Source organism: Aythya marila (genome assembly GCF_965140915.1).
Source record: "Aythya marila genome assembly, chromosome: 22".
In the NCBI taxonomy this organism is placed as follows: Eukaryota; Metazoa; Chordata; class Aves; order Anseriformes; family Anatidae; genus Aythya; species Aythya marila.
In genome coordinates, this window is record NC_139063.1 from 7,039,459 (window position 1) to 7,053,160 (window position 13,702).

Below are 13,702 nucleotides of genomic sequence, written 5' to 3' on the forward strand. Positions count from 1 at the left end.
GACAAAAGTTGCTATGAAGTTAATAGAAAATGCTGATCTCTTGCCTAGATCTTCAGAAGATACTTTGAATGCAACAGAAGTTAACAGTTAATTAACTAATTACTGGCAAATTCCACAGACTTTGAATTAAAAAAAAAAAAAAAAAAGATAAAAAACCACCACTGCCACCAACAAAACACCACAAACAAACAAACAAACAAAAAAACCCTACCAAAAAAATCTACCACCCCACCATGAAAATTTCATAGACAGGTCTAAAATATCTTTTAAAAACATCTTGGCCTACAAAACCAAACCAAACCAAAAAAAAATAATAATAAAAAAAGGAAACACAGCACAGAAAAATACAGAGAAGCAGCCTCAGTGCACTGTCCACAACAAACTGCGAATAAACACCAAACAAGTGAAGGAAACGACACCACCAGATGCACCAGAAGATCATGAAAGCAACGGGAAGGCACCCTGGGAAGAAGAGTACATTCCAATGACCATACCACAGAGTCAGGCACTGTCTGTCAGTAACGGACTGTTTGAGAACACCCAACACTAATTCACAAAAAAAAAGGACGAGTACGGTGTTTAGAAAGACAGCAGACAAACTACAGTGGCAACTGAAGACTTGGGTCTGGACATGATAGAAGACAGACTAGATGATCTTCAAAGGTCCCTCCCAACCCAAACCACTCTACAATTCTGTGACATCAGCATCAAAACTCTCCATGCTCATTCATCTTTCCAGGGACAAGCTCTCCTGAAGGAATGACTGGAGAGGTCAGAAATCACAACGGACATATTTGAACCTTACTGAAGGGACTGCGCTAGAAGTGCAGAAGCAGCAAACATCAACAGCCACCCAAATGCCCCTCTTCTCCCGAAGAGCCTCAAGTCTCTCTTTAAAACAGCTCTCACACCCTCAAAGCTCCTACTTCATGTCTTTCAAGCAGTTACAACAACATATCTCAGCATTAATACAGTGCTAATGTGATTTGGGAAACACTGATTAAACCCTAATGAGCCAGCTACTACAGAATTATCATTATATTCCTAAGGATACCTCAATGACAAACAAAAACTCCTTTCCAATAATTCCAGCTATATGGGGGGAGAGCGAGAAGAAAAGGGGCTGGAGGGGAAGAAGTGCATACGTAAGTTTTACATGTTGACCATTTTCATAAAGATAACAATTTGTGCCAAATCACATGGTAGTTTAGCATATCTAATAAGAATGAGCACAGTTGCATCTGCTTTTCCACACCATCTTTTAAAAATACCATGACATATCCGTTGTTTTGAAATATATATATATATATATAAGTACTGGTTCTGTCAGTGGCTAGCAAGCCATACATGTTGCTTTGTTTTTATACAATTAGTTCTTCAGCTATAAAAACCATCGTTTTACACCCAGAATTCCTAAGATTTTAGCACTGAAAAAAAATTGGCAAGAGGCTCTGTTAAAATAGCTATGCAATATGACCACAACCCCCCAAAACAAACGTTTCATGGCTATCTCACAGCTGCACAGCTCACTGACAACATGTTTTCTCCTGTGTTACCTGCGTGGAAGGGTGATGCTCTCCCCTCTCATTAGAGCTAGGCACTGAGGGGCAAAACAGCCTCCGCCACCACACATTTTTGAGAGCTGGCAACATCACACATTTTCATATATGAAACCAAGCAGAGCGAGATCAAAAATGAAAAGAGAAGTTTAAATGTTAATTTGTAATAATCAGTCACATAATTTCATAATTTCTTAACCATTTTTTTCTCCATCATCTGTCACTTCAACATATAGAGCATGAGAAAAGACCAGATAGCTCCTTTCACTAACTCACATCTCTCAGAAGTAGATGTTTCTGTCTGCACTACTCATCCCCAACACCCTTTATACTTCACAGAGAAAAACAGCAATTATATTCTAAAACAGACCAAGACCCCAGGAGGTGTGTCTTTCTCTCCATGCTCTATAAGGAAAGCACTTGGTGAATAGCTCAAAACCTCTCCATCATGCTTTAGATGCTCAGTTACAACAGGACACTTATCCTCCTCCAATCATTTGCAAAAACTGCAATGGCTGATAGAGGGAGGGCTCAAGTATCAGAGCAACTTAAGCAAACTTATTTTTTGAGAAAACTCAAGAGACATTTTAGCATGAAATCTGCATTTGGTGAAACATGAGATAACAAAAAAAGTCTTATTCCTGGCCAGCAAAAAGGAAGGGAAAAATATCTTCAAGCAGAGATGATCTAGTACGAGGCTTTGCATGTTTTCACTGACCGGGAAACTGCACAAATGCAGCTATAACTGGAAAAAATGATGACCCCAAACTATGAAACATCTGGCAAGCTTCATGGATAGACTTTCAAATTACTGGCCAGGAAAACAACTTTGGGAAAATAGGATTTTATAATGTTAAGTCCCGTCTAGAGGTATCTCCCACTAAATCAGAGCTATTGCCACAAAACCTCTTTCTCACATTTCACTTAAATCCACAATTTAAGCCAGGCATGTGTTCTTCTATATGCTCTTCTCTCTAATACATCTAGTTAAACTTAACATTTGCTTTTTAATGAGACACAAAACAGTAACTACAGGCACTAAAAGTCTTTGAAAATTTACTTCTTACCGAAAGGAGGTAGTCCGTAGGTTTGGGTGGTCTGGGGGTAGATCGTGTAGGGCTGAGATTGCTGTAGTGCTTGGTACTGAGTCTGACCAGGGTAAGGGCTCATTGTTTCCGATACAGGTACAGAAAGGATATGTGCATATGGCCTTATTAAAAAGAAGGAAAACAAAACAACAACAAAAAAAAAACACATTATTTACCTTATGCAGCTTTCAACCTCCAAGCCAGAAAACACCTTATTAAATTGCTTCAGAAAGAAGAAACAATTCACACTGACACACACTCTCAGTGTAACACCCACTCGTGTTTCCTAATCTGACAGGCTCTTGGTTTGCTTGTTTCTTCCAGTGAAACCAGAGGAAGCTCTCTCCTTCACAGCAACAGAACACTACTTCTTTCTTCTGGACTGGGAAGGCAAGGGGAGAGGGGAAGAAAGAACTCCCCTTTCCAATAGGCATAAGCAGTTAGTTTCAATCATCATGCCTCCCAGCATCGATTTCTAAAGCTAATATTGTATAGCACTATGTATCAGAACTAATGGAAGAAAGAGACTATACAAAAGTAAGCATGGGGGATTTAGACCTACTATTCTGTGCTATGGGGAAAGACTATTAACATCCCCAAATGTGGTAAACAACCAGCAAAATCTCATACTTCCCTTATATTCATTTATGTCTGCCTATTCCTCAAATACTACAGGCAGTATTCAACAAGACTATTGTGTTGCTAATTACTTGAAGATGCTCCTTCATCCTTGTGAAGGTAAGACAGCGGCCACTGAAGCCAAAGGGTGACTTCTACTAGCTTCAGTGTCCACAGCAGTCTGCTGCCTAGCAGATATGAAAGCGCAAGTAAAGCATAACAGAAGTGCATAAAGATGCAAAATATTACTTCAGAAAGGAGTTACAACATTTTATAACAATTGTTCAACTTACTTTGTAGAATACATTTGTGAGGTATAATCATTTGATGACCTTGGGATATAATCTGTGCATGTCATAACTGGAAAAAAATAGTTTATATAATTACACAGGAGATTTCAAAACCCAACAATTAATGTCAATTAAGTATCACCATATGCAGTCCATTTTAACCAACACACAGTATTTAACAAAAGTTTTTTAGTTCCTTGGATATCTGTTTTAAAGTGAATTCTGAAAAAAAAAAATGGAGCATTAAAACACAACAAAAATGTTCTTGCTGATTCAGAGAAGGTAAATGCTTGTCAGTACCACTTCTCCCTTTGTAAGCGTGCTTCCTCTTTACCACCTGGTGCCATCAGCTTTTGCAATTATCATTACAAAACCTCGACTTCAACTGCAGCCCCCATGCTTGCACATACCAAATGGCCTTCATGTGCACTAAGGTTAATGTTTCATTTCTGTACCCTGGAGCAGACACCTGAGCAGGTGGCGGTTTTGCTAAGCATCTCTCTTCTCCCTCCCCAAGCCTGGGCAGTGCCCAGGCCTGGCATAGTACAGCTCATTTTCTGCTTACACAGGGGTTCGCAGGCTCATTTTCTCACATGAACTCGGTATGACTCCTACCAAAGAAGTAAGAGCAGAGAACATGCTTTCCTGCGTACTGCCTGTACCCACAGCATGGCTCCAACAACCTCTCTTTCTTTGGAAGAGCTGTTGCCAGCTTAACAAACTCAATCCCACAGACCATGGGCTGAGCACAGTGCACAAAGCTCAGAGTCCGAAAACGGATGACCTCAAAAGAAATTTGACAATTGCATGTAATGGAACGCTTCTGGTTTTTAACATTGTCTATGGTTCTAGAATACCTCTTATGAGACAGTTCTCAATGATAACACTGGGGTGGAAAAGGGTGCCATTAAAAATATTGAATTCAGATGAGCACACCCGATAAATACTCAGTTGTCCATCAAACTAGGGAAGTGAGGATGTGCAGGACCCCTTGCACAGTTTCTAGCACCATACAGCCCCTCTCTTGCACAACACCTCCACAGAGGACTATGGTGCAGTCATCTCCAAGCTAAACATAATTTTTGGCTGTAAGTCTGTAGAGTGCATGGGTTTATCAGTTCAGTTCTATAAACACCATACCCAAATTCTTAGCAAACACAGCTGTGCTGCTTATGGATCCATACAACTTCTAGAATTTCTAAATGCCTTTTCCAGACAGACAGCAGATTTTGCAGGCTAAAACTTCTGATAACTCCCAGAACTGCAACAGCACATTGATTAAAACAGCAAACATGCAATCAGTTAGCAATGGGAAGTTATACATTACATATTTTCAACTAAGTTGAACTGATTTACAGTTTCAGGTAACTACAGGCAGTCAGAAGTATTCTGCACAGAAATTTACTTCCTTAACAGCCCCAGCCCTCTTTTTCTAAAGGGGAGGATAGATTCCACCTCTCCCTTACTATGCAATCTTTTTAATTTTCTGCCTCAGTTTCCCCTCCACTTACTTTAAGGAATTTCTGCAGACATTAGATAAAGTTCAGAGTCTAAGACTAAGTGTATAGTGTATTATTAGGAAAAAAAAAAAAAAAAACAAAAAACAGCTGTGTAGAGATAATGACTTATAAAACTAATATCTTTTATAATGGGCATTATTATTGATCAACACAACCCTTCTCTGAAGAAAAACAATACACGAGGCAGGTAAGACATAGCAGTAACCAGCAGCAAGTTTGGGGACAGTAATACAGAGGTAGATAGCAAATGGTATCTGCACACTATAGGCCACACAAAGAGAGGCATTAGTGCTTTGTTAGCACCACAGGAAACCTTCACCTTACAACTGATAGTGAGGATAGGCAAAAGATTACAAGGAGGAGACAAAGCTAGTACTTGATGAAGCAAAATAGTAAGACCACTGAAAGAAATGAGGAAAGACACCAAGAACAGAAAAACTCTGAGATACTTACTCTCACTTGACATGGAAAGGTTTGAACCAAGGTTTGAAGATTCAGGTTTCTGATCGCTGACTTCTGTGTTGCTCACATGACTGCTAGGACAAATAAAGGCTAATCATTAGCATTATGAACCTTTGCATTAACATCCTTGGGCATCTTAACCCTGGGTTTCAGCCTTCCAAACTGAGAGAAACTGATTCTTAACAGAAACTAGCTCTGCACGCTTTGGTATTTCACACAGACATCCTAAGAGACAGATCTGCAACTCTGATTAGACATTAAACTGTCATCACCTTCAGCATGTTAACTCACCAACTGGTCTCTGGATACGAGGCTATATCTTCACTGACAGCTCACCAGACCTAGCAACTTGGTGCTGCTGCCCGCAGTGCTAAGTATGAACTTTCCTCCTGGCCACCTAATCCCTGCAGTTCAGGCACCCACCAGGCTCTTCCATGAGAGTTTAATTTGCTAAACCAGCACAAAAAATCATGGAGTTGTTTTTGCTTGGACAATAGACTAAAACTTGGTGCAGGGGGTGAGCTACAAGCAGGAACTCCTCCTCTCAGGAGCAATAGCCTATTATGTTGTCTCCCTCACCCTGTAAAACTGCAATCTGAAAACATCTGAATAAAACAGATGTCTCAAAACTTCGTGAAAAGCTGTGTTGCAGAACTAAAAATAATAAAATTAACAATAAAACGAAAAAAGTAAAAAAGTAATTTCATTAAGAAATTAAATGTTCTTCATACTCTACATACAACACCAACACTTACGTGTAACTAAAATATCGCATTAAAAATTCAATATAATCTAGTAATTGGGCAAACATTTCTAAAGTATAAAACTGACACCCATCTCAAGGATGCTTAAACACTGGCCTTCAGGGCCAAACCCAGCCACAAGGCAACCTCCCTTGCAAGTGGGTGTCTGAGACAACAGGGCCACAACACACCACTCCCTGCAGCATCGGCTTAGCTCCTGTAGGCACAGGGGAGGAAGAAGCTGAGGAGAAAGCAATTAACCAGTAATGCCCATGGAGCTCCATCCAACCCAGGAATGCCACCTCCTGGCTGTGACAGCCCCTTGCTGCCCTGCTCCTTGTGACGGATGGGTTTGAGATAACCCCCTAAGGCTGGGAGGCAGTGCCAGGCAGGGAGTACAGCTCTCCTGGTAGAGCATGAGGGTATGGAAAGAGCTGAGTAGTGAGTGTTTGATTTCTCACACATGTAAGAATTCTTTCCTTCAGCTGGAGAGAAGGAATGAAGCTTGATCAAAATGCATTATCTGGCTTTTTCCCCAAAAAAACTTTATAAATGAGAATCCTTGATTTTTATTTTTTTTAACATCAGTAGCTGAACAGACTTCAATAACATATTTTGAGTTTTGCAAGAAAATAACACTTTTGTGAAGACTTGGGGCACGTGTCTACTATTATTATTGGGGAAAACAATCCTGTGATTCTGTGGCACAGATAGTCAAGTCAGTGGCTGCTAAATTGCATGCAGTTTGTAAACAGATTGAGAGCTATAGAGCTACTTCTTTAGATCACTTCCTACGGAAAATGTAATAGCAGATAAAATAAAATTTCTGGTTATACCATACTTGCCCATGTTTCCTCTTTTTCTCATTGCTACTCCACTACTCACATACCTGTGCTCGTGGGACACATTCATCCCAAGTGCTTTCATCAGAAACAACTTTTCAGTTCTCCCCAGCTCACAGAGAAATTGTCACTTGTACTACAACTGCCTTATACCACAGAGAGGTTCCCACAGACCAGCCTTACAAACAGAGCACGGTATATTCAAAGGGTTAAACTCTCTTATTCAGCTGGATGCCTAGTGCTCCCAGGACAGACTATTCCCACTTACAGTCCTTCCCTTCCCCACTTGCAGAATTGAGTTAAAACAAATAAATTCAAAGTACTGACATAGCTGAAAATCACGCTGTTGTAGAGAAAGAGGCACTCCTAGGCTAGGCTCATCTCACCTGACACTGGCTGGAAATGGAGCTTGCAGCAATTAGCTCAAGTTTCTAACTTTTAGGCACACAATGAATTTCACACACTGTTTGCTCACTGTTTCCTGTCAAACTTTTTCCTTCAATATTCTTTTTTTAATAAGTATATAGCTACTAGTATAATTCCGGGCTTCCATATACTACACCCACTCCTACATGCATCGCACACACTCTCCTCACTCACATTGGAATGTCAAAAGATCCACAAAGAAATCTTTCTTCAGTTGTTGCTGTTACTCACAGGAACAGAATAAAACCAAGTATAGCCATTCTCTCTACATATAATAATTGTGATTAACTCCTGAACATGAGAAAACTTCTACTATGCAAAAATAGTGCAATACAACAGCTTTAAACAAAAGATGCTATCAGATTAAGAGCTTTTAATTTCTTAAAACAGTCATCCACATGGTTTTGCTGAGAAACGCAGCATAGATTTATTGAGTCTGTCAGAAGAAATGCATGTGCAGTGCACAACAGCCTCATCAGATTCTGTGAACAACACGATGCCTGATGATGCAATTAAAACTCTCTGTAGTTAGCTTTATAAAAGCTTAACACCAATCAGCATTATTTTTTTTTAATTGGGAACTTAATCTCAAAATTATAGCCAATACAAAACTGAGTTATATTTGCCCTCTGCAACAAATACAGTAATATGCAAGCTTCTAAATTGGAAGTTTATAATCATATAAAAGCACTAGTAATTGTTCCATGCTAAAATTAAATTCAAAATTGCGTACCTCAAGCTTTGTTCTCTAGATTCCTGCATCTTGGCTTTTTTCACCTGCAAAGACAGAAATGTTCGGAGACACAACTAAAAAGAGCTGTCCTTGACAGAATCCACATACACAGACTTCCATTAGCAGATCACAACTGGTTACTATAGAGTTCGCGTTAGTATCTAAATACAGAAAGCCTTGCATTGAACTCCACAGCTAACCACTGTAACCATGGATTCTTCATCTCAAAACAATCTTTTTCTAAATTAGAAAAGAAGTTCTGCAACTGAATGTATTAGCAAATTGCCATGTTCCTTAAATAAATAACAGGAGAGGATATATACAGCTGCTTAAGTCTGATAAGGACTATTATATAGAAATTAGATAAAAGAGCCATAATTAATTTTTTTTTTTAAATCTTATTCTGCATAATTTTGTACAGCTGCCAAAGGCTACTGTTCCTTGCTCTTTCTTTAAGTAATGTATAAAGATAGGAACTTAAATATTTTTCCTGTTCATATCAGTAATAACTTAGGAGCTCTGATTTTCATTTCTGAATAAAAACAATATAGTTGAATCCAGTTCCCACAGAGTGTATTATACACCCAGAAGTACTGCCTTGAGCACAAGTTTGGTTTCTTGCATGCAAGCTACAAATACTATTTTGAAATTCTGGGTGGGATGAAAGGGTTAGTTTTTTTTAACCTGTAGCTCTTTGAGCAAGGTGTTCCTCTATCTCCTCCCTCTAACAGAAAGTTTTGCAGCCTTCCAAACCCCTGGAACACTTTTAGATGCCAACTATCCTGTTTCTGTACCGAAGCTGCACTCCGTTCATCCCAGTTCCTGCAGGGCACTTAGGATGCAGCAATTTTTAGCATCTCTCTTCTGCAAACAGGGTCTGGGAAGGCATGTGGTGCAAATAATGCACCAAAACAGCTACAAGCATTACAAACCACTAAGTTGAGTACAATGGTCAAAGAAAGACTGCTGCCACATACAGAAGTTGCTAGCAGAAAGGCCTCACTAAGTTACTCCAGTGTTTCTCCCTTTTTTTCTCCCTAATTTTACTGAAATTATCAAGTCCAGAATGGAACAACTGTTCCTGTAACACCTCTTCACAGTCAGGACCCCAACTCAAAGTACTGCTCTGCCTGTTTCTGTCCCAGGACTTAACTTCCATCTTCCATTGTGCCACAAGGCTACTTAGTGTGCCTTATCTTCCTCTGAAGGGAGATCTTCTACCCTCTGCCAAAAGCCTGCTTTCTTTGTTGCACTCAAAACAATATTTGAATGAGTTTTCCTTTAAGTCAATAGCTGATTTCATTAAAATATCAATAAGTATCTGTAGAGAGTTTCACACTCCCTTTTTAAATGCCTCTAGAATGGGATAGCTAGTGCCAGCATGCAGAATAAGTCAGCAAGACAGCAATTTGATTTTCACATCCCTGTCTTAACTAGCTAGCCTTGGACTGGCCTCATCATCTGCAGGCTTTTACGAGCAAATCTCCCAAATGTCTAACCGCTAAGTGATAGTATTTACAAAATCTTGAAACTTTGGTGGGATGCAAAAACTATTTCCTGCCCATCACTAATCCTTGCAATTTACATTACAAATTTAAGTGTGAGGGAACGGTTTTAAACATAGTCTTTCACGGACTTGGAAAACATTTTCTCATTCTCCTGACACATGTTGTAAAACATTTAATGCAGGAACAGCACCTAGAAACAACTTATGGATGATGTCAGGGCACAACAGGAGAGCTCTGTCACGATGCACTATCCTCCCAACTGAGCCCTGCAAGACCAAACTCTAACCTCGAGCCTTATATGGGGCCCCTATTTATCCTCTCCTGTATAAACCTTAAAAAAGCCTGCTGAAAGTTCTGCCAGAACCTCAACACACATACTTCCCTGACATTTCCTGACAAACTTCTCTTTTTTTTTTGTGTGTCCCCTCTCAAGTGAAGAATCGCATTTTGAAAATTTTTCATGCAGGAGAAGGCAGTTCACTGCTTTTAAAAACAAGAAAGGGAAAAGAAAGGAGGGAAAAGGAAATCAAAAAGATGTGGTCCACCTCAGTGATCCAAATTTCATCTTCAGCAACTTCAGTTTCACTGAGCTGTTTTGGTGCACTAGAATGAATGACATGTCTAGTAAGGTGCATCTTTGCTCCCACCTCAATCTTCCTATTCCATTGTCAGTTTGGAGGTTATGTTGATCAAAAAAAAAAATAAAAATACTTCTGCCCAAATTACTCTTGGTGCTGGAAGACTCTGGTTCTGCCACAGATCTAACAGCTGTAAAGCACAGTTGTACTTTTAGAGTCAGAACTGAAGTGGAAACAAAATTTTCCTCATGCTGTCAAAATAACAGTTGCTGTACAATAGAATCCAATTCCCAGACTGATACTCAGACTAATTTTTAAGCCAGAATGGAAACACGAACCCCTCCCCACTTACAACTAACCAACAAACAAGATGACTTCTTGAAGCAAACACCGCCAAAGCAATTTAAGTCCATGGCAATGCCATTGTGAGCAGAGTCAGGAATGTGTACACTTGTTAAGGCTGCAGAATTTTAACTGCCATCCCTCTGGCAATTTCAATTAAGAAAAATCTTTAGCCTAAACACATAGCCACCCTTTTTCCTCTATTCTTTTAGCAACACTGAGTCTTCCTGGATCCCTTTTCAACTGTGTGCTGTCCATGTCACTGGCTCTGGTTTGCAATTGCTGTCCAATATGAGAAGTCATCCCAAACCTTGAGCAACTCAGTGGATGTCTGCAGTAACACAAGTTCACAATCCCTTTTTAAAAGATTTTTATAATTTTCTGACATTTGGGATTAAATTAAAGTATTATAATATCAACTGCATGCATTCATAATGCATTCACTAGAGATTACAATAGAAATATTACTTCTTTTAGCAGATTTAGCACTTATTACTTAATAGCACTATTATTTTTTGTCATCAGAAAGGTGGGTGGGTCACTTTTGACCATTTTTCCCCAAATTTCCCTTTGCTCTCTTGCTTTGCACGTCTGTTTTTCTAGCACTGAGTTGCACACACAAAATATTCCATTTTAGTTCAGCCCTGAAAAAGGAAGAAATATTTGAAAAACAGACACGAAGATCTTACCTGTTTAACATCCACGGCAGCAGTATGTGGGGTAAGTCTAACATTTGATTACCAACTACATACTGTGTACATTTGGACCAATTTTTTTTTATTTTTTTTTATTTTTTTTTAACCACCGGTCCATACCAACATAAGTAAATGATCTGATTTTGGCTTTTCTTTTTCTTTGCTTCTTTTGAGGGGTAGGAAGGGGGAAGTAAAATACATTAAACTCAAAGTCTGGTGACTTCTATATAGGCTCCTTTCTGGATTCAGTTATCAACAGTTTGCAATAAACATTATTCTTAGAATAAACATACTAATCCTCTTGCCATAATTAAGAAAAGCAAAATCATGTGAGAAAGAAAACAAGTTTGTACAATATAAATTCTGGGCTACTAGGCAGAAAGGATATTAAGTTGGCTTTTTTATTAGTAAAATTAACTTGTTTAAAGAATGATTTCACTAAAAAAAACACAATACTCTTTCCTTCCTCCTGTAAGAATATGCCACTATATTCAAAATATCATCTCATTCAACAGTTGTGATCAATATAGTCTCAAATTCTGTCTCAGAATGACTGACTGGCATAAGGTATATAAATGAAATTATTAAGAAAATTTTCAGCAGACAATTACATAAGAATCTGTTTATAGATAATGCTCTCGTGTACCAAAACCAAGCTGCATTCAGTCTCTTATGCCCTAAGGAATAAAGTTCTATGAAGACAATTTTGATTGTATAAGGATGTAATTAACAGATATTCCTTTTTCTCTATACACATTTAATTCAGTTTTAAATCCAACAAATATCTGGAGTTCAAAGTTTTTAAACTAGAAAAAAAAAACTTTAAATGGTCTGATTTTCTGAGCAAAGCAATTGTAGACATATTCTTACATAGAAAGATTACAGAATTCAGGCATGCAAAACTATTCCTTTTTTTACTGTTGTGTGTGTAGTAAATTACATGTATAACAAGTTTTATTAACAGTAAAATGATTTTTCACCTCTAGATAAATACAGTAAATATAAGGTTTATTGTCTATTATTAATTGAAATAACTATACTGAATTTATGAGATCGCTTATTAGTTTTACAGGTTCGTTTTTAGTATTTTTAAATGTACTTACTGGTTGTTCGGGTAAATCTTGTGGCTCTTCCATGGGTATTATTATTTTAATGCTTAAATGATTCAAATCGTGTGTTCCTCAGCAGTCTTCAAAGTCTGTCAAAAAAGGTGTTCATAGCTTTATGTACTTTTGGGGGTCTTATCATTTAGGCTATCAGAGAACATTAATTGTTATATATTCCACCCACAAGCTTTCTAAACTCATGTTGCCATCTCCCATGTAAGAGACAAAATTCATATATGGAAAGATTTCATAAACAAGGGATTTAGCTTTAAGCTTCAAGATCCAAACAGACATTCTTAATCACGTGGCACATTTCTACAACACTCACTTGTACCATAGTGACTACAGAAGCTAATGTATCAATCAGACATACACCATGATTTTAAAGACACTTTAAATGATCAAGTCTGGTCTACTAGGTCAGTAAACAGAGTGATTCAATCTAACCTGTTTTAATTTAGAACATTTATATAACAAACACACAAAAAAAAATCAGGACAAGACCGTACACCTAAATGTATTTACATGCAGTACTGTCTATTGCCAAATTCACAATGGAAGTTTATTATTTCAATTGCATCCTTCAAGAAGAGGAGTTTGATTAATATTTGCTTCCAAAATATAACATTTATTTTAGATAGTAACCCAGTAGTATTTAGCATAGAGTTCTTATATACTATACCGAACAGCTGTTGTACCTCAGGTTTTAAAACCGTGAAAAGGAAATGTTGTGAGTTATTGTCACAACCTTATTAACTTTTGCAACTTGCTGAACAAAAGATAAAGATGTGTCCTCTACAGCTTTCTCCTCTACCTGACTACTACCCATAAACGATGTTTTCCTATTTATTCCATTGCTCTTCTTTGACCCCCTCTTCTCAGAGCCAATTTATTAAACACAAACTCTAACCTCTTCAGACAAGCTCTATCTCAGTCATACCAAAAGCAAGGAGACGTTTCTGCTCCCACCTCGGCAGAGTTTTCCCTTACATATGGAAACATGTCTGTTATTGCACACAGAGCAAAATCCTAAATGGATTACGGCAATTAGAAAAAATACTGAAATACACTTAGTGGTTTGGAAGAAACAAAACACAGCAACAATACATGTACCTACTCTGCAGAGTTAACAATCTACTCCTGCCTCCCAGCCATGAAACTTCGCTTTAAATCTTGGTGGAAATGCAAAAGG

The 13,702-nt window shown here is 38.3% G+C and overlaps 1 protein-coding gene across 8 annotated transcripts in view; it reads right to left on the reverse strand.

The window, feature by feature from the left end:
• Window positions 1-13,702, reverse strand: part of EYA3 (EYA transcriptional coactivator and phosphatase 3) — a 61,581-nt gene that overhangs the window by 26,852 nt on the left and 21,027 nt on the right. For 6 of the 8 annotated variants that reach the window (XM_082777723.1, XM_082777717.1, XM_082777719.1 and 3 more), the window contains 5 exons: window positions 12,508-12,602; window positions 8,282-8,325; window positions 5,529-5,611; window positions 3,559-3,625; window positions 2,627-2,769 (listed from right to left, as the gene is read on the reverse strand). In XM_082777723.1, coding sequence (XP_082633849.1) covers window positions 2,627-2,769; window positions 3,559-3,625; window positions 5,529-5,611; window positions 8,282-8,325; window positions 12,508-12,540 — 370 coding nt within the window. In that variant the 5' untranslated portion in view covers window positions 12,541-12,602. The remainder of the gene's footprint in view (window positions 1-2,626; window positions 2,770-3,558; window positions 3,626-5,528; window positions 5,612-8,281; window positions 8,326-12,507; window positions 12,603-13,702) is intronic. The other 2 variants (XM_082777724.1, XM_082777721.1) reach the window with 1 other exon arrangement.